An 18,789-nucleotide genomic window follows, 5' to 3' on the forward strand; every position below is an offset into this window, starting at 1 on the left:
TCACATTTTATGCTGTGTTCCATGTACATTTACTCTGACACAGTGGCATCTACAGTGAAACTTACACCTGGTGGAATCTCACAAGTGTTATCTTCATTTTGATACCAAGATAATCCGCATAGTATAAACCGTAACTGCAGAGGTTTACTCTATTTAGTTTGGGCATGTCATTTTCGAGCAGGGACTCCAAAAAGAGGGTCAGGGAAGAAGTGGTTAATTATTTTTTTCTTTGTATTTATTTGTTTTATATTCAAGACACTTCAATAAGAATGACTAAATTGTTAATATAGGCTACAGAGTATCATTTAAAAAAAATGTTGTTTGGTGGTGTGCTAAATGGTAAACAAAAAAAAAATGTTAATGTGGTAGCCCTCCATATTATTCTTTACCCTTAAGGTAGCTCTCATCTCAAAAAGGTTGGTGACCCCTGCTCTAAACTATACACAGCACAACTTGAAGGCTGTAGTGGAGGCTGAGCGAAGGCATTTCTCACATTTACCACAGGATGGGGATCTCTCACAGTGATCTCAGGCTCTAATCTCTGACTTCAGCCTTTATAAACGTAATCCATATGTGTCTTATGTTTTATACATTTACAAAAATGTCACTATATTGACTGAGTCTTGTATAAAATGTAGAAACTGAGACCAAAGTTATCATTTAAATCTAAATGAAATAAAACAAGACACAATAAGGACAATTGTATAGCAAATACAGCTGAGTCTACCCTGTAATAATAAGTTAGTAGAGACTCCTGTTTTGGGAATGGTCACAGACTGACCGAAGCATATATGAGACGTGACTGGACCTGTCCCTCACATTGTCTAACACAGACAGGCTGAAAGACAGATGACACTGCAATTGTCCAGCTGTCCTCATCTGCCCAGAGGTGATAAGTCTCTAGTGCAAAGTATAAACTGTCTCCTTTTGTGCTTCAGTTGGACGTGAAGAGAGGGTAGCATAGTTTCTCTGAAGCCTTTTTATTTTTATTTTTTTTATATCGAATGAAAATTAAGACATTGGACATAGACGCTTGAATGAGGAAAGAGGAATTGAGACAGACTTTAATGACTTTAAGTTGACGAAAAAGGACGTAAGGACAAAATCAAGTGGACCAGAAAAGGGAGAGGTGCAAAATGAAGTCTTTGGCCAAAGTGCAAGGCAGGACTGAACAGCTTCTGGGATACAGGGTGGATAAAGTGAGTGTCTATGTTTCTGTGATTCTGTGAAAGAATACAGTGTATTTTTGTTTGGCGGTGCCAGATTAAGTATTTATGTAAGGTTTACTGTTTTCATTCAGTTTAAGTATAAATCTAAAAATTTTTATACAAATCCATCAGAGCTGAACACACTGCAAGACCTTTTTCAACATATCCTCTAAACTTAATTGACTAACTTACCTTCATTCATGTGGACATTTCAGCTCAGACTTTTCCTTAAATTTAAATGACAATTACCTGAAAAATAAACAGATGACATAAACCTCACTGACTCGTTAGTATTTGTCTTCTTTGACCCAAGGTTTTTCTGTCTACTGCTCAGTTTAGTCCTGTCAGAGAAATTCCTCAGATAAGATAAGAAACTGCTTAGGCCGAAGCAAAAATAGAAAGAGAAAAGAGCAGAGAGAGAGAAAGGTAGAACAGAGTGAAGTGGTACAATTAACTCTTCACTTTTTCTGCTGTTTGTTTTTTAAAAGCCTTGAACCCTATTCTACACATACACCTTGAAATACAAATAGAAAATTGAAAAGAAAAGTGATTTTGATAAAGATTTAATTGTTTTACCCCTTAAGTTAACTTAAACATGCTTGTTTTAACTTCACCTCCTTACTTATGTTGGTCTTTTGTGTTTAGACGCCAGTCACCGGTCAGGAGAAGCTGTTGTCTGATGAAAACAATCAGGACACCAGGACACAGTTCAAATGGCACAGGAAATCCAGTGTGCCTGCAGGATGCAAAGGTAACGCACGTACTGGGTATATCTGCAGTACTAAAGCCGTCTGTGACTTAAAAATGAATGAATTTTCTGCTGTGACTTATGTGACTATCACAGAGCTGTTTCACAGAGAGGAAGAGCAGTTTCCACATCACAGATTTGACTTTAATCGATGCACTTGGCACAACACAATTATAATATATATTTAAGATGTACAGCAACATCTTCGCTGATAGTGACTCTTTCTAAAAAAATACTAATTAGACACACACACACACACACACACACACACACACACACACACACACACACACACACACACACACACACACACACACACACACACACACACACACACACACACACACACACACACACACACACACAAAGATACATGCGCTGAAATAATCCCACATTGTGGAGGGATCAGTGCTTTTCAGCTCACAGAGATCATCAATTTAGCAGCGTTTTTTAAAAGCTTAACTTGACAGCCAAACGAGCAGGAGCATTTTGATATTTTTATGGCTGTAATCTGCCTGTGGTGGATTGAATTTCCCCAGTTTTTGTTGGTCAACCTGTGACACAGCTGCATACTTATCTGTGTGTGTTTGAGTGCAATTGTGAAACACACATAGGAACAACAGCCGTATTGGAGACAAAACTGTCCCTCTTCCCCCCCCCTCCCTTTCTTAACTCACTCTGTCCATGTTTGGTTCGAATGAGTTTATGAATAAATCTCCACACTACCAGCTGCCACGAGCCTGGACAGCTGTGCTCAGATCATCCAGTCATGAATACTTAATCTTTGCTTAGAAATTAAATCAGGCTTGCCTCAATCCTGTCAGCTCAGTTTGATGTGTGTATGTGTGTGTGTGTTTAATATTTCTACATGTCAGTTTGTCTGCAGCAGAGGAAATGCCTTGGTGTCTGTGGTGGTGTAAATGCTCTGCTCTTTTTACCCCTTTAGGTAAAAAGTGTACACTTAGATTGGTTGTATACACACGTATATACAGAGGAGGATTTGTATTTGTCCTGGTATTTGTCCTCACACTCATATCTTGACCCCTCTTGATGGAATCCTGGCATGTAATGAATATCCATTTTTTTTCTGCTAGTATTTGTCATTTTGACCTGGAGGTGGCACTACATGGAAAAACAAAGTCTTGCAGTCAATGATTGTGAAGACATGACTGTGTTTATCAAACTGCACAATGATACATCCAGAGTTGCTTGAGACATTTCTCACAAAAACATAAACATCCAGTCGCAAGAGAGCCAAAGTTGACCATTCTTCCTCTGAGGATGAAGATCTGTACAAAATGTAGTTCTGACCCATTTTGTACACGTGGTTTTTCATGATAATGAGAAGTCAGGGGTCGAGAGAAGTCGGTAGGATTCTTCTTTGGGGAACTCTGACTCTTTTTTAAAGTAAACTCTACTTTATATTATTGTTACAACAAAGAAGGATCATTTGTTTCACTTGCTAATGATACTTTTTGATTTAAACCTATTTCATCAAGCAAATACTTCCAGGTAACTTTAACTAGCAACTTCAATTAGTCTGTAAATGAATTCTACTTGGATGTTTTCTTTGTTTCTCAATCATCTGTGAAATAATTGTCAGCAAAGCACCACATATTATCTATCTATGTAAATAGAGAAATGTTGGCAACTTGGCAGAGAATGAAGAAACACAGAATGGAGAGATAATCTATAGAGATGAGAGAAGTGAAGCTGAGGAGGGATGTGTGAAGATGGAGGGGAGGGGAAACGGCAGAGGGAGGAGGGTGATGTGAGAGGAGGTGGGACTAGGAAACAGATGCTGGCACAGCAGCGCGGCATGTTCACTGTTCAGTCCGTTATCTCAGCTCCTCCTCCCCCCGTCTCTCTGTCCTTCCCTCCCTCACTTACTTTTGGTCTCTCCTCTCCTAATCTTCACCCACTCTCTGACCACTCAAAGAGGCTCAGGAGTGGAGGAGAGGACTGATCGACCTCTCCTGGTTTTCTGCCGCTTCTTGTCTTTCGAATCATGGGATAGAGGCAGCATTTCAGTCTCAGGAGTTCCTGCTCAGATTTGGACTATGACTGTGGAGCTCTCTGCACACTTGTGCACGCTCATGTCATCTGGAGATTATCACAGGAATAGTGTGTGTACACATGCTCTTATGTATGAGTCCTCTCAGCACCATGTCTGCGTCTGATAGTCTTGGATCGAGCAGGAGGAGCGGCTCATCATGAGAGGAGGTCACCACCAGCGTGGGTGTGGGTGTCAGCACCTGTTCAGAAAACTGCTCAGCAAATGTGGTTGCTGCATGGTCCGTGTCAGAGGTACGTAGATGCTCGGCTTCTCAGGAGGAGGTCGTCTGACTGAGCAATGTTCTTCTTTTAACTCATGACATATTCAGTATTTTAGGCTTTAATTTGACTTCCCAAAGATGTTGATGACGGCTTACACATGACCTTGCAAAGTCGAAGTATCCCTATATTAATTCACACAACTACTAGAAACTGCCTCGGTCACATAACATCCAGGCAAACGACACTGAACACAGTACAGTAGCAAGATGGCAATAGTATGATAGTAACGGGGTAATAGTTTCACAATAATCAGGAAATATAATGTTAATATCATCTGATATAAAATGTTATATCCAGCTTGCTAATAACGATAGTAATATTGTTATAATTAGAAGATAATATAACAGTCATAGCTTACTATCAGTGTAAAAACATTCACATGGAAATGTTTGAGAATTAAAATTGATAATAACCACATTTTAAAGATTATATTGTTATATGTTATATATTCTTTTTGTTTTTATACACAAGCTACTTGTGAATACTATATCAATAAGATGATATTACCAGGTTTTTAGGGCTGGTTGATGTGCCTTTGTCTTCATCACTGGTTTGGTGCCAATTTGATTAGTATTTCGATTCAATAATATTGATAATTTTCCTCCGCATACCAAAATTAATTAATTTATTCACCTGAAGACATGGTAGAGATATACAGTACAGACCAAAAGTTTGGACACACCTTCTCATTCAATGAGTTTCCTTTATTTTCATGACTATTGACATTGTAGATTCACACTGAAGGCATAAAAACTATGAATTAACACATGTGGAAATATGTACTTAACAAAAAATTGTAAAACAACTGAAAATACGCCTTATATTCTACTTTCTTCAAAGTAGCCACCTTTTGCTCGGATTACTGCTTTGCACACTCTCTGCATTCTCTTGATGAGCTTCAAGAGGTAGTCACCTGAAATGGTTTTCACTTCACAGGTTTGCCCTGTCAGGTTTAATAAGTGGGATTTCTTGCCTTATAAATGGGGTGGGGACCACCCCAGAAGTCAGGTGGATACACAGCTGATAGTCCTACAGAATAGACTGTTAGAATGTGTATTATGGCAAGAAAAAAACAGCTAAGTAAAGAAAAATGAGTGGCCATCATTACTTTAAGAAATGAAGGTCAGTCAGTCCGAAAAATTGGGAAAACTTTGAAAGTGTCCCCAAGTGCAGTTGCAAAAACCATCAAGCGCTACAAAGAAACTGGCTCAAATGAGGACTGCGCCAGGAAAGGAAGACCAAGAGTCACCTCTGCTGCGGAGGATAAGTTCATCCGAGTCACCAGCCTCAGAAATCGCAGGTTAACAGCAGCTCAGATTAGAGACCAGGTCAATGCCACACAGAGTTCTAGCAGCAGACACATCTCTAGAACAACTGTTCAGAGGAGACTGTGTGAATCAGGCCTTCATGGTAGAATAGCTGCTAGGAAACCACTGCTAAGGACAGGCAACAAGCAGAAGAGACTTGTTTGGGCTAAAGAACACAAGGAGTGGACATCAGACCAGTGGAAATCTGTGCTTTGGTCTGATGAATCCAAATTTGAGATCTTTGGTTCCAACCACCGTGTCTTTGTGCGAAGCAGAAAAGGTGAAAGGATGGACTCTACATGCCTGGTTCCCATGTGAAGCATGGAGGAGGAGGTGTGATGGTGTGGGGTTGCTTTGCTGGTGACACTGTTGGGGATTTATTCAAAATTGAAAGTATACTGAACCAGCATGGCTACCACAGCATCTTGCAGCGGCATGCTATTCCATCCGGTTTGCGTTTAGTTGGACCGTTTTCAACAGGACAATGACCCTAAACACACCTCCAGGCTGTGTAAGGGCTATTTGACCAAGAAGGAGAGTGATGGGGTGCTGCGCCAGATGACCTGGCCTCCACAGTCACCGGACCTGAACCCAATTGACATGGTTTGGGGTGAGCTGGACCGCAGAGTGAAGGCAAAAGGGCCAACAAGTGCTAAGCATCTCTGGGAACTCCTTCAAGACTGTTGGAAGACCATTTCAGGTGACTACCTGTTGAAGCTCATCAAGAGAATGCCAAGAGTGTGCGAAGCAGTATTCAAAGCAAAAGGTGGCTACTTTGAAGAACCTAGAATATAAGGCGTATTTTCAGTTGTTTCACACTTTTTTGTTAAGTATATAATTCCACATGTGTTAATTCATAGTTGTGATGCCTTCAGTGTGAATCTACAACTTTCATAGTCATGAAAATAAAGAAAACTCTTTGAATGAAAAGGTGTGTCCAAACTTTTGGTCTGTACTGTATGTTCACAAATTATCAGCAGCTTTCATCCACAGTAAAACTTCACTGTGTCTTTGAAGGATTTGTGATTCAGGTGCAACACGAGCAACTAGTGAGTGATAGATTCACTATTGGATCTCTGCAGTGTCTCTGAAACCATGCTGTTGAACCATGGAAGTCAGTGACTCTGTCCTGACAAAACTTTAATTTGTTTGTTTGAAGGTAAAGTGTGTAATATTCCACACCTTTGGTAAAGTTTCATGTTGCAGCTGAATAGCCCTCACCTCATTTGAAATGTGTTGGAGACCCTATATAGCCATCAGTTAGCATCAAAACGTAGAAGGTGTTTAATGTTTATGTTTCTGCTGAGTGGAACAGTTTGGTTTAGTATGTATTTTTTCAGAATAGTACCAAAATAACCAGCACCAGACATTCCATTTTTGCCAGCCTTCCCTTAGAGTACCAGAGTAAGAATGGTACTTTCCAGTCCAGCTCCACCCTCAATAGTCTGATTAGTCAACAGAACGTAACTTACTTGCGACTGTGGTCAACACCTGCATTCTATTCTAATACAGTTTGATGTTTTGTGGAGACAAACAGCCACAAACAAAGCATGTTTGTTTTCTGCTGTGTCACGTATGCTGGTAGGACGTCGCACTATGTAACTCACTGACGCGGCCATTGGGCACAACCTACACCTGACCTACCAAGTAAACTGTACTGTTCTCAGTCGACATGCAAGCCTGACCCAGGGCGTTACTGTTGTCAAACCTGTACCAAACTGATCCATACCATGATGGAAACATGGCATTAGTTTGAGCCATTTGATCCACCAAAAAACATGTCCATGGTGGCCTCCGTGGAGCTGACCCAAATCCCGATATAAATATAAAAGACATCTATCGCTTTATCCTCCACGTGAGTGTCACATGGATTGCTGGTGCCGATCCCTGCTGACGTAGGGTGAAAGGCGGGGTACGCTCTGGACACCAATAGAGACAAACAACTATTCACTCTCACACCTATGGTCAGTTAAGAGTGTCCAATTAACCTCTGAATGTTTTCGGACTGTGAGAAGAAGCTGGAGAACCCGGAGAAAACCCATGCACACATGGGCAATTTGTTCAGACCGGGTTGTGAACCCTGGTCTTTTTGCAGCTGGACTTGCTGAAGACTTTCCACCTCTCATCCGTCCATCCCTGTAAAAAGGTGAAATGTCTGGATAACTGAGAACCTTTTTCCTTAAAAAAAAAAAAAAAAAATCATAAACACATAAACATGTTCAAACACACACACACAAATATGTCCCCTTACTGCCCAACCCTTAAATCCTCTGTTGTTCCAGTTGCTGGTGGAGTGATTACAGAGCAGTTTCTCTCTGAGCTCCTCTGCTCTCACACACACTTGAAATAGACGTATGAAATGTGAAAATAACAACAGGCTTGAGTTGAGATGCTTCATTTCTCACCCTTGTTGACAAAAAGGTTTTTCTTCCATCTGACTTAATGTTCCTCATTCCTTCCTGGAAGTCTTTCTTATTATAACATCCTCGTTTGTCAGCTTTGTGTCTTTTGTTTCATTTCAATGTCCAACGTCTTTTTCTTAAGGACAGAAACACCTCCAGATAAAGTATGTTTGGAAAACTTGCTTAGAGTTCTACGCAGAAGCTCTGCCAGCATTCTCACTGTCTCAATAACCAAACATCACTCTGGCTCAGAAACTGTCATGACTAATAATCCATGAGCCCTCCAGTGTGTGTGAGGTCATCACTGCCAGTATGTGAAGAAGTAAACATGGTGACTAACAAGCTTAGTTTAGTACACGGAGCACCTACATACTGTATGCAGTAGACGGAACATTACCTTTACTCTGCTCTTTTGTATTAGTTTATAGTGTGGGTTTTCTGCTTTAATGTTGGAGACATCATTAAAGTTGATTTGCATTAAAGGCCCAGTGTGTAACATTTGGGAGGATTTATTTATAAAGCATGTCAATAAATTTATCAATAAATTTATCAATAAATAGATTTATTGACAAACTATATCACTATGTCTCTCTCTTTGAGCAGTTGACTAAAGGCATCGGCTCATCTGGGGGGGCACTACCACTTTTTTATTTATGTTAATTATTTTACTTTTAAATGTGACCAGCATGGCTTATTTTAAGATTCACTAGCATTTACTTAGTTAGGATTTAACTTAAGTGAAAACAATTGAACAACTGAGAAATGTCTTCTTGAATCCACTGTTTCAAGAAGAAAGTTGCATTTCAATGGACATTTTATTCACTGACACAAAAAGCTCACACTCTATGGTGGTAAAGTATAAAAGGTAAAAAACGGAATAAAAAAAAAATGAAAATGGAAAAAACGGAATTCTAAAAAATTAAAACGGAATTTGGAAAAAAATAAAACAGATTTCATAGGGCCCTAATGACTATACTACCCATAAGTATGTTTCCAAATGTAAGGTAACTTTAAAATGAGTATTGTTCAGTTTTTATAGGCCTATATTAAGCCTCTGAAATGTACTTAATGCAAGGGCCTTGCTTCATGGAGGCCACCATCTTGCACTGCCATGTATCTACTGCAGCCCAAACAAACAAACCAGCCAGAGCTGTCATTTTGCATTTTGAAGCAGCAGTTGCTGTGCAAACGAAGAAGAATTGCTGAGCCCCTGTAGGTGAAGGCCACTGCACTTCCCAGACTCAGTCGCGGGAGGATGTGGTGAATTTTGAGTGTGGAGCGGTTCGGTTTGATATGGTACCATTTTTTTGCCGTACGAATAGTAATAAAACAACTGGCCCCAACTGTTCCATGTTTTGGTACCCTTCCTTTGGGGTAGTAGAGTAATGGTACGGTACAGGTGGAGCTAGACTGGCAACACTCACGACAGTCAGCTGATTGGGGCAAAAAATGAAAATAGTCACTCCCCTGCGACTGGTGTTTCAAGTAAAGCTTGAAATCTTATTGAGACAAACAGCCACAAACCGACCAGCTGCTCGATGTCCTCTATTGTTGTCCGTTGTGTTACATTCTATATTGTTGGTAATTTTTTTGCACCGATACAATGTGGAGCTACATATCTTGGACAGCCCACAACCCGCCTGCCAGGTGAAGGTTCTCAGGTTCTTTCTAATCTACAGTCTCACCAATAGATGTCACAAATTCTTACACACTGGCTCTTAAAATCATTGTTCTTCATCAGTTAGATATAATCTCACACTGCATAAGTGTTCAGCAAGCACAGCTCACAGCCATAATATCCTGCTACTCAATTCTGGGTGTTTCACACAATGTATTGAATGTACAGTGTGTCAGAATAAGTGACAACAAATGGTGAGTCTGCAAAGTGCAACAAACTCCTCCACACACTCCATGTCATTCTCCAGTGTTTACATCCTTAATGTGCATTTGTAAACACTCTGTCACATGTCTCCTCTCTTTCATTCACATAGGTCTCTGCCATTTCCTTCCTTCTGCTTTGTTTGTTTATGCATGAGGTTAATGTGGATGGAGCCATTCTTCATTTGTGTAGTAAATGCATGTTTGTTTGGGCTGCCTTAGAAACAACAGCGTAAGATGATGGACACAAAAGGCTTATATTAAAAAGCTATAACAATTTAGAGTAAGATAACACATATACAAACATATAAGTATATCGGTCATTTGGTGATGAAATCATTATCATTTTAGTTCTTCACTTCCTCTCAATCATCTCTGTCATGGCTCGCCTCACTCCATCAGCATTTATTCAAGTCTTAGCGTTGCAGTTGCACAGCTCATAAATATGTCATCGTGCATGCTCTACATTTCAGTAATGGTGGGTTTCATTTCAGACTAAGGCCCCGTTGCGCTCCGTACTTCTCTGGGTTTTTCAGCTCATGGCTCTGGTTTTATAACTCGACTCTTTTGGTCGAGTCTCGCCACAATCATTTACAGCTGCAGCAGAAAGTTTTTTCATCTGTAACTGAAAAACACAGCTGACCGATTTAGCAACTGGCAGAGCAGAATAGAAAAAAGAGGTGAATATTTGATCAGTCACATGGCTTCAAATTTATTAAACTCACTGTAATGTCATCATAGGGCCCTTACATCCCCACGCAAGTGTCCCCCACTGAAGTTGCAGAGTGCAGCAGTTCCCTGACCTGTCTCCCTCACTCAACAGTCTTCACTTGCATTCGATAATTCCCTCCAAAATGACTGCAAAGCCACGGAATAGTAATAATATTGTATACGTATTCAGGGTCAGTCTGTTCTGTCACATATGATGTTTTGAGGCAATCGCTCAGTGTACTGCGAAGTTATAGGGCACCCAGTTTTGTGGCGAATTGTCAGAATTCGCCAAAACGCAGATGGCTGCCATGGCCACATCCTTTTGAATCCGCAAAACCTTTTGTCAACTTTTCGCCTTTAATGTGTCTACCAATTGGCACATTTTTTTTTTATCTTGGTACGACAAACGGACTCAAAATGGCCGACTTCCTCTTGCGTTGAGGCCATGGATACGGTCAACTTTTTTGTTCATCTTGGTCTATAAAATCTACCCACCAAGATTCCGGAAATTCGATAGAACTCAATTTTCACCTAAGAGGGCGCTTTAGAGCCCTTGAGCAACGCACAGGTTTTGTCAAGATTGCATTTTCACCAGACCTGACATTTTTGAGGGCATGTTAATGCCCTCAAAAATGACCATAAAGCCAGAGATATAATAATAATAATCTGAAGGATAAAAATAGGTTCCTCATACAAATTCATGGCAGGAGCCCGGCCCCCTGCCATTCATGCTCAGGCTCTAATAATGTATTAGTATAATTGTTATATAACAGTTTTTGTGCTGCCCTGAAGTGGCTAACAGCAGGAAGCAGATTTAAGGTTCAGTCACTAAATGTTGATATCATCATCGTAGGTTTGCACTGTCGTGCAGCGAAACAAAACCATGTTTCATCATGTTCAGTTTGGATCTTCACTGACAGGAGCTGCTACTGACTGAGACATTTTTTGGGCGTGGGACAAAAACAGACAAATGAACACTGCGTACAAGCGAGAGCCCACATCGGCAGTCTGCAGGGCTGTGGGAAAAAGGAAGTGGTGGCGTGAGGAGTGCACGACCACCGACTTTGTAGAAACTGGGTCAGTTGTCAACAGGCAGTATGGAGGCACACGTGATATTAAAGGGATATTACTCATAATCATTGTTGTCTTTGTTTACTGACACAAACAGCTCACACCTAACAATGGTGTAGGTCACTCCTAACGGTCACCGCTCTGATCCAAACACATTAATAACTTGGATATTAATATAGAATGCATTTATATAATGATAATATACAGATGATGGGATGCACTTATAAATGCCTTGGTTTTCTGGTATAGATTTTTTCACTGAATCGCCTTTAAATGTGGAAGTTTAAGTTTAAAGGTCCAGTGTAGGAAACCGGAGAACCTGGAGAAAACCCATGCATGCGTGGGAAGTTTGATTTTGAATTTTGAACACAATTTTGATGTTTTTGATGTAGTTTTAGTAAAAATATATGAACACAATATAGCACTGCATCACAAATATTTAAGATAACTAGTGTCGCTGAACTAAGTTGTGAAGATAAAAGGGAGTACAATATACATCATCAAATATTCAAAATGATATCCAATTAATACGCAAAATACAACACAAGAAATAAACAATAATTTACTCAATTCTTTGTTTTTGGTCTTTTCACCTTTTCTTAAAACCTTGAATAAGGCTGTATAGATTTGGTCTCATGTTAAATCTACATGGTGTTACATCTGTAGCACTGTCTCCAGTTGAAATAACAACTTATAATGCAGACTCCATGCAGAAAGACCTTTGTTGCAGCAAAAAGCCCAACAACAACAACAACAACAGCACTACATCACGCCACCATGTGGCTCTGTGTATAAGACGATTAAAACAATAAATATAGGGTAGTTTATAGCCTTACAATAAGACATGGACCTTGTTTTATGGAGGCTGCTATTTTGCAGGGCCATATCTTTTTTTTTACAGCCAGAGTGTCCATTACATGTTTTAAATCAGAAACTTATGATGTGAAAGGACATGGCGTGGCTCGTTCTCCTACACGACTTTGACTTGAAGCTTCAAAACTGTGACCAGCTAAAGGACAACTCGAGGCTCTTGTTGATGTTGAAATCATTTCTGGCCACCTTACACCTTCTTACACACTGTACCTTTAACCCGCCTTGTGTACATGACGTTGAGCAAACAAGTTGACACGTGTTCTTCAAATCTTTAATTCTATTAATCTGTCACTCTTCCAGATTGAAAACGCCGTACATCACTCATTCTAATGACTGAATGAATACAGAGGATGTTGTGACAGTGCCTGATATATTGTCCACTGCAAAAGTTTTTTTTTTCTTTTCTTGGCAGTATTTCAACAGGAAGTGAAGCAGACATTTCGAGCCCAGAATGACTGGATCTTATCATGTTTTCATCTGTTAGCACATGGTATGAAGCAACAACAGTCAGCTGCTATGCACATGTGGCCCAAGCTGAAGGCCTGACATGTTCCATGTGTAGAGCTTTAATCAACATGGTGATGCATCATCCTGCTATTTAATGCAGCATCTCAGTAGTTCCTGCTTTGACCATCTATGGAGTCGATTGGAGGGAAATGTACTCAACTGTGTCCTAGAGAGGGTGAGAGACGGAGACAATGATGTAAAGTAGGTCATGGAAGCGGCATGATTGTCTGTCAAAGCCAGATAAGCACCTCCTATGGCATGTTTCCACCGGCTCCCCTCGGCATAGCACGGTTAAGTTGCGTTTCCACTAGCATAGTACCAGGTACTTTTTTTAGTAGTAGCTGAGATGATACTGTGTGTGACGTCACCAGACTGCTGGCCACTGATTGGTCAGAGTGCCATCACAGGAAGAGACGTCCGACACAAGAATCAAGCCGAACAATGCTGAACTCAGTTAGTCTTAAAAAATTACCAGGGAAATGTCTAAAATCTCTTTTATATTATTATTTAACAGAGGAGTCTGGTGTATCCAGCACTGCTGACCACGAGCTGCATCAGAAACCCTGCCACTGTATTTCAGTCCACATTATACTTCTACAATTGCATAATGCGTTATCCAACTGCGTAACCATGGAGACCCCTCGTTCCCTCATAGTTGTCCATCGTGGTGCCGGATACGCACTGCAATTTCCCGCCCGACCAGTAGGATCGCTCGCTACGCAAGGTTGTTGTGCTTCTGGCTACAGTGAGCAATGGCGTCCGTCTGTTGTTGTTGATGAATAATAATGTAATAATATTGAAACACAGATACTTTTTCTACAAAAATGGAGACGTGAAAGACTGAGGAGACATGTCCGGAGGTGGTATGTACGTCCACTAAACGTACCGAGACTGATGGCAGGCAATTTAACAGTCTTATTGGACCGATGAGGGACATGGACGAAGAAACCCACTTCAGGTACTTCCGGATGTCGGCTGGCAAACTTCTACGACGTGTGCTACCTCATATTAATCATCAGGACACCCACCGCATGCCCGTTGATTCCGCCCAGAGACAGATGAGGACCAATCGCAGCCCTTGCTGTCTCCGTTGTCCCTTGATGGAGTCACGGAAACTTAAAAAATATTTCATCCAGTCGGAGACGACGGAGAGGCTCTCCGATAATCTCTCCAGCGACGTAGAGGGGTCTCCGTAACCGACATAGAGCACTTTACGCAGGAGTATAAATTGGACTTCACTTCACAAAGTCATGGCGGTTTCATGAAGCCGCGCATTGATGACTCCACTCATGTTGAGTCAGGCCTTTTTTTGGTAGTGGAAAACCAACCTGTGCCGGGCCGAGGCGAGCTGGGACCATAGATGGAAAAGGCAATGCAGTACAACAACATTATACAATATAAAAAACAGTTTAGTTTCATAATGTAGTTAACTGTATTCATGTCACAAAGATTATGATGTTTGAAGGTTTTCATTCAAAAGTAGTGGACTAGACTGGAGGAGGAAGTGTACCACTCTAATAATCTAAGCAATGTCTTTGCTTTCAAGTCATGAATGAGAAATCTGTGAAATCGACTCCATTTCAGAATGGATTTGTTTCTATCCTTAGATTTAACAGTTGAGCTGCAGTATTGTACAAGGTGCTGTTTGTATTTGAGCTGCAGTCAGGGATTATTGTCAGGTTGCCTGAGCCCTGACTAATGTTTGGTCCTGTGTGCAGCTGTCATCTTTTTCCATCAGGTTAGTTGTGAGCTCCATAGTTGTGAGCCAATGGACAGTCTGGAAAAAAAATCCAAACCCAACCTTAATCCATCCATCCATTAACACACACAGGACAATTTGTGTCACACAGTAAACAACAAGTCTCACAAATCCACCTCACCGAAGTGAGAAAATGCTGACAGAAATCGTTTCCCTTCAAACTTTCCCTGTACTCATAGAAGTTTTGCAGAAGTCAAAGGTGATAAATATAACTTGGATGTTGGTGATGCAACTGCATGCATGCTTGCAAGCATGATCTGCTCATACACCCCCCGCAGTCCGGATGGTGGTCCAGCTGCTTGCTGTGGGAAAATGACACAATAACATAAGTGTCTCAAGCAAGCATGAGCTGGGTCCCTGAGCTCAGCGGCAATCTGGACATCACAGTGACTGTGGGTTAGTTCAGAGAAAGAGGTGACGCTTAAAATTAGACATTTTTGTGACTAATGACGATAAGTGCTCCGATCGGAGTGAGCACTGTCTACTACTGATGTGCATATACTGGTCCAGTCAGTCACATGATTGGTACTCCAGCATGAAAGGAAAGGGTTTAAATGTATTAAAACACATGTCTAAGAATGAGAATTGACACTACTGACAAGTGATGAAGTGATCGATCAGTGACAGCAGCTCAGGACGGAGGTTATAGGTAATAGTTTTGGATTTTTCACAAGTTTTAATTGTTTTTTAGAGTGGGTTTGCTAGTTTTTATTTTTTTTAAGCATTATTTTTAAATGCTTAGATTTGTTTTGTTTTAATGTTAGTTTTAGTTGTTTGATTGTTTGCCAGGTGCAACATTCAAGAAGGTCATAGTAAGTATTGTATCATAAAAACCCAGCAAAAAGATGATGAGGACACATGAACAACCATCCCTGAATACCCAAATATAAGAAAGTAGACCGTTTCTGTGCCAGGTATAAATCAAACAACATAAATTAATAATAATAACTGGAAAAGCAGTTTTTTTTATTTTTCAGTTAACAAATTTTTATTTTATTTTTCGTTATTTTGTTAGTTTTTTGTTAACTATAAAAACCTTGCTCAGGACAGAGAGCTGTGATCCCAACATATTAGAATTTTAACAACCTGTGATCGATCCAATATACACAGTGAATGAATCCTGATACTGACCCCCTGACTTTTGTTTGAGTGCCATCATCCAACAGGTTAACAACTGATCTTTTTAGTGATATGTGAACAGATTGCTCTGCTCCTGCTCTATATATATATGTAAATATATAATCATTAAACATAGTGTTGAAATGGGACAGGAAGAAAAACACATCACTCAGTCTTTCACTGTCATTATGGGGTCTTGTTTAATGGCTGTATCAGGCAGTTTTTGGCAAATGGCTGACCCAGATTTTCACTGGCTTCTTGAAAGCTTGTTATTATGATTACAGCTTACATAAATGTGCTGACAGGGAACAGCGGCTTCTGGGAGGCATCCAGAACGTCAAAGCAGGGCCCCTTGAAAGATTCCACTTTTGCTACGTTTAGCAGAACGGGGTGAAATATTATTGTAAGGATGGTTGATTAAAACAGTGTGGTTGAGGATTATGTACCACTTTCCACCACGGAGAGCCGTGAAGCGGTAAACAAGATCCAGCTGTCGTGGGAAAAAGGGTGTCAGTTTCTGTGTCACATCAGCCTGATTTGTAGAAAGATGTCAGTTCAGAGTTCAGCTGCAACTGCCCTGGGGTCACAAAGTACAAAAAATTAATTCAAGTTTGAAGCCTTTTAAATCTACATTTTAATAAAATAAATGCATAAAAGTAATACAATCTTATTTGATATTGAACTGAGCAAGAATTTGATATTAGATCATTTGTTTCTTCCAAGCTTGTCTGTCTGTGAGTACAATATAAAAAGTAATGGGCTGATTTTTCAGGGGAAGAAATGGTTAGATTTTGTTGTTGATTGAAACAATATATATATATATTATATATAATAAAGGGGGGTCAAACTCATTATAATTCAGGGGCCACATACAGAGCAATTTGAGCGCTGGTGGGCCGGACCAGTAAACAATACCATAATAACTTATACACAACAAGAAATTTTTCCAATTTTCTGTTTTAAAGGTGCCATATGTAAGAATGTGGCCAAAAATAGTTACTACATTCAAATTCAAAATACCAAGGTCTTTTAGTTTTGGTTTTCTGACGTAACTGGCAACCCGTGGTTGCTCGGCAGCTGAGACTCTACTAACTGCAATGATTGGTAGACGGCGGTAGGTGGCGCCACATGCCAAAACATAATTTCAAAAGTTGATGTTTGCAGTCTGCAAAATATTTTTTTTTAATGTAAATATTTTGTCTGTACTGTTGTTGTTGGTGAGTTCAGTTTGTTATATGAACATTATTCCTGAGTCTCTGTGACATATTAGGAGGATTTTATGGCCAGTTGCTTTAGATTTATTACATATTGCACCTTTAAATACACTGAAGTATCGTTTTTGGTCATCAGTGTTTTACATTTTACATTTTTACAAAACACATTATGAACAACCTGACATTTCTTCAGGAAAATAAGTGCAATTTCAACAATATTATGACGTTTACCATTTGCACATGTGCATTACAACGTCTTACAGACCACAATGGATCTAAAAAGTATAGGATTTCGCATTATTATCATAAGAAAAGTTCACAAACTCAACATGCAGGCCGGATTGGACCCCCCAGTGGGCCGGTTCTGGCCCGTGGGCCATATGTTTGACACCCCTGTTCTAACCATTCACCATTTCAGCATTCATTTAGGCGTCTCACTCCCTCACTCATGTTCCAGAGAACTGAGGTCTTTAAACTTAACTTTACTGTCCTCTCACTTTACTGATGTAGCTGTTGTGCTTCCACCTTCCCTCCATCAATCATGATGTAAAACAGTGTTTCCCAATGGTCAGTTGGGTGTGTTTGAGCAGGGCAACATCTAAAACATGCAGGACAGTGAGTCCCTGAGGACCAGGACTGGGAAAGACCGATGTAAAACACTCCACTCTGTACAGACATAAAAACAAAGCACAGCTATGCCAATTTAACACGGCAAGAGTCATAAGACACCGGTTTAAATCTAATGGGCATGTGTTCATATTGAAAGTTACACACTACAGCTTTAAGTCTTATCTTTTACAGGTATGTGTCGTTGAATTGTAGTGATTCTGTTGCTTTGAAGAGCTTCCTTCTTAATGTGTGCATATTATAAATAAGCACCACATGTGAAATGCAAATTTCAGTTTCACGTCAAATCAGTTTGTGACCAAACTTGTTGTTAATTCCACACACGTGTAGTGATATAAACAGTGCGATCTTTGATTACTTTTAGCATGGTTTTGGTTGAACGATGTTTTATTTTAACTGTGTGCAACAAATCCAAGTTGTCAAGCTATGGTTGAAGATGTCCTTCCCCCTGAGAACAGGCCTGTTTTTGTGTTTATAATGATTTAGAAGCAGTAGGTTCAGTAGCTGTAGCTTTTGAAGTTACAGTTTGGGCTTAACACCGGAAATTGAACAGCATTTTTGTGCCGAAATCTTTCGAAATCATCTGACCTGCGAGGCCGTGCCTCACAATTAGCTGCTGTACTTTAACTCAAATCCCCTCTTCTTTGTCTGCAGCAGAGTCGTACTCCGTGGCAGGCAGTGACGGAAGCATCAACCCGTCAGTGGGCTCTGTGCCCCACCAGGCCTCGGGCAGCTCCAGCCCCTGTTCACACTCCTCGTCTGGAGGATCACGGCACCCTGTCAGTGCCCTGAAGAGATGGCTCAGCAGCCCCGTCCGCAAGCTGAGCTCTGATGCCAGAGCAGGGGCAGCAAAAGCTGAGAAGCAGATGTGCAGGTCGGACAGGAGGCAGCCACCGTTGCTTCTTTCCCACAACGAAGCTCAGCAGAGGCCTCAGGAACCACAAGATAATTACAACATCCTCCCCTCCGGAGACACGGTTAGACGTAAAGACTTAGAGCGTTTGCCTCGATGCATGCATATGTTCATC

General features: G+C 40.5%; 1 protein-coding gene across 1 annotated transcript in view; it reads left to right on the forward strand.

Annotated features, from left to right (window-relative positions):
- Positions 1–1,136: 1,136 nt before the first annotated feature.
- The window catches only part of arhgef25b (Rho guanine nucleotide exchange factor (GEF) 25b), a gene marked incomplete at both ends in the record, with an annotated part of 30,240 nt that continues 12,587 nt past the window's right edge, over positions 1,137–18,789 (forward strand). The window contains 3 exons of the mRNA XM_083891966.1: positions 1,137–1,217; positions 1,872–1,959; positions 18,416–18,738. Coding sequence (XP_083748092.1) covers positions 1,137–1,217; positions 1,872–1,959; positions 18,416–18,738 — 492 coding nt within the window. The remainder of the gene's footprint in view (positions 1,218–1,871; positions 1,960–18,415; positions 18,739–18,789) is intronic.

Source organism: Microchirus variegatus, assembly GCF_963457635.1.
Source record: "Microchirus variegatus genome assembly, chromosome: 7".
NCBI lineage: Eukaryota > Metazoa > Chordata > Actinopteri > Pleuronectiformes > Soleidae > Microchirus > Microchirus variegatus.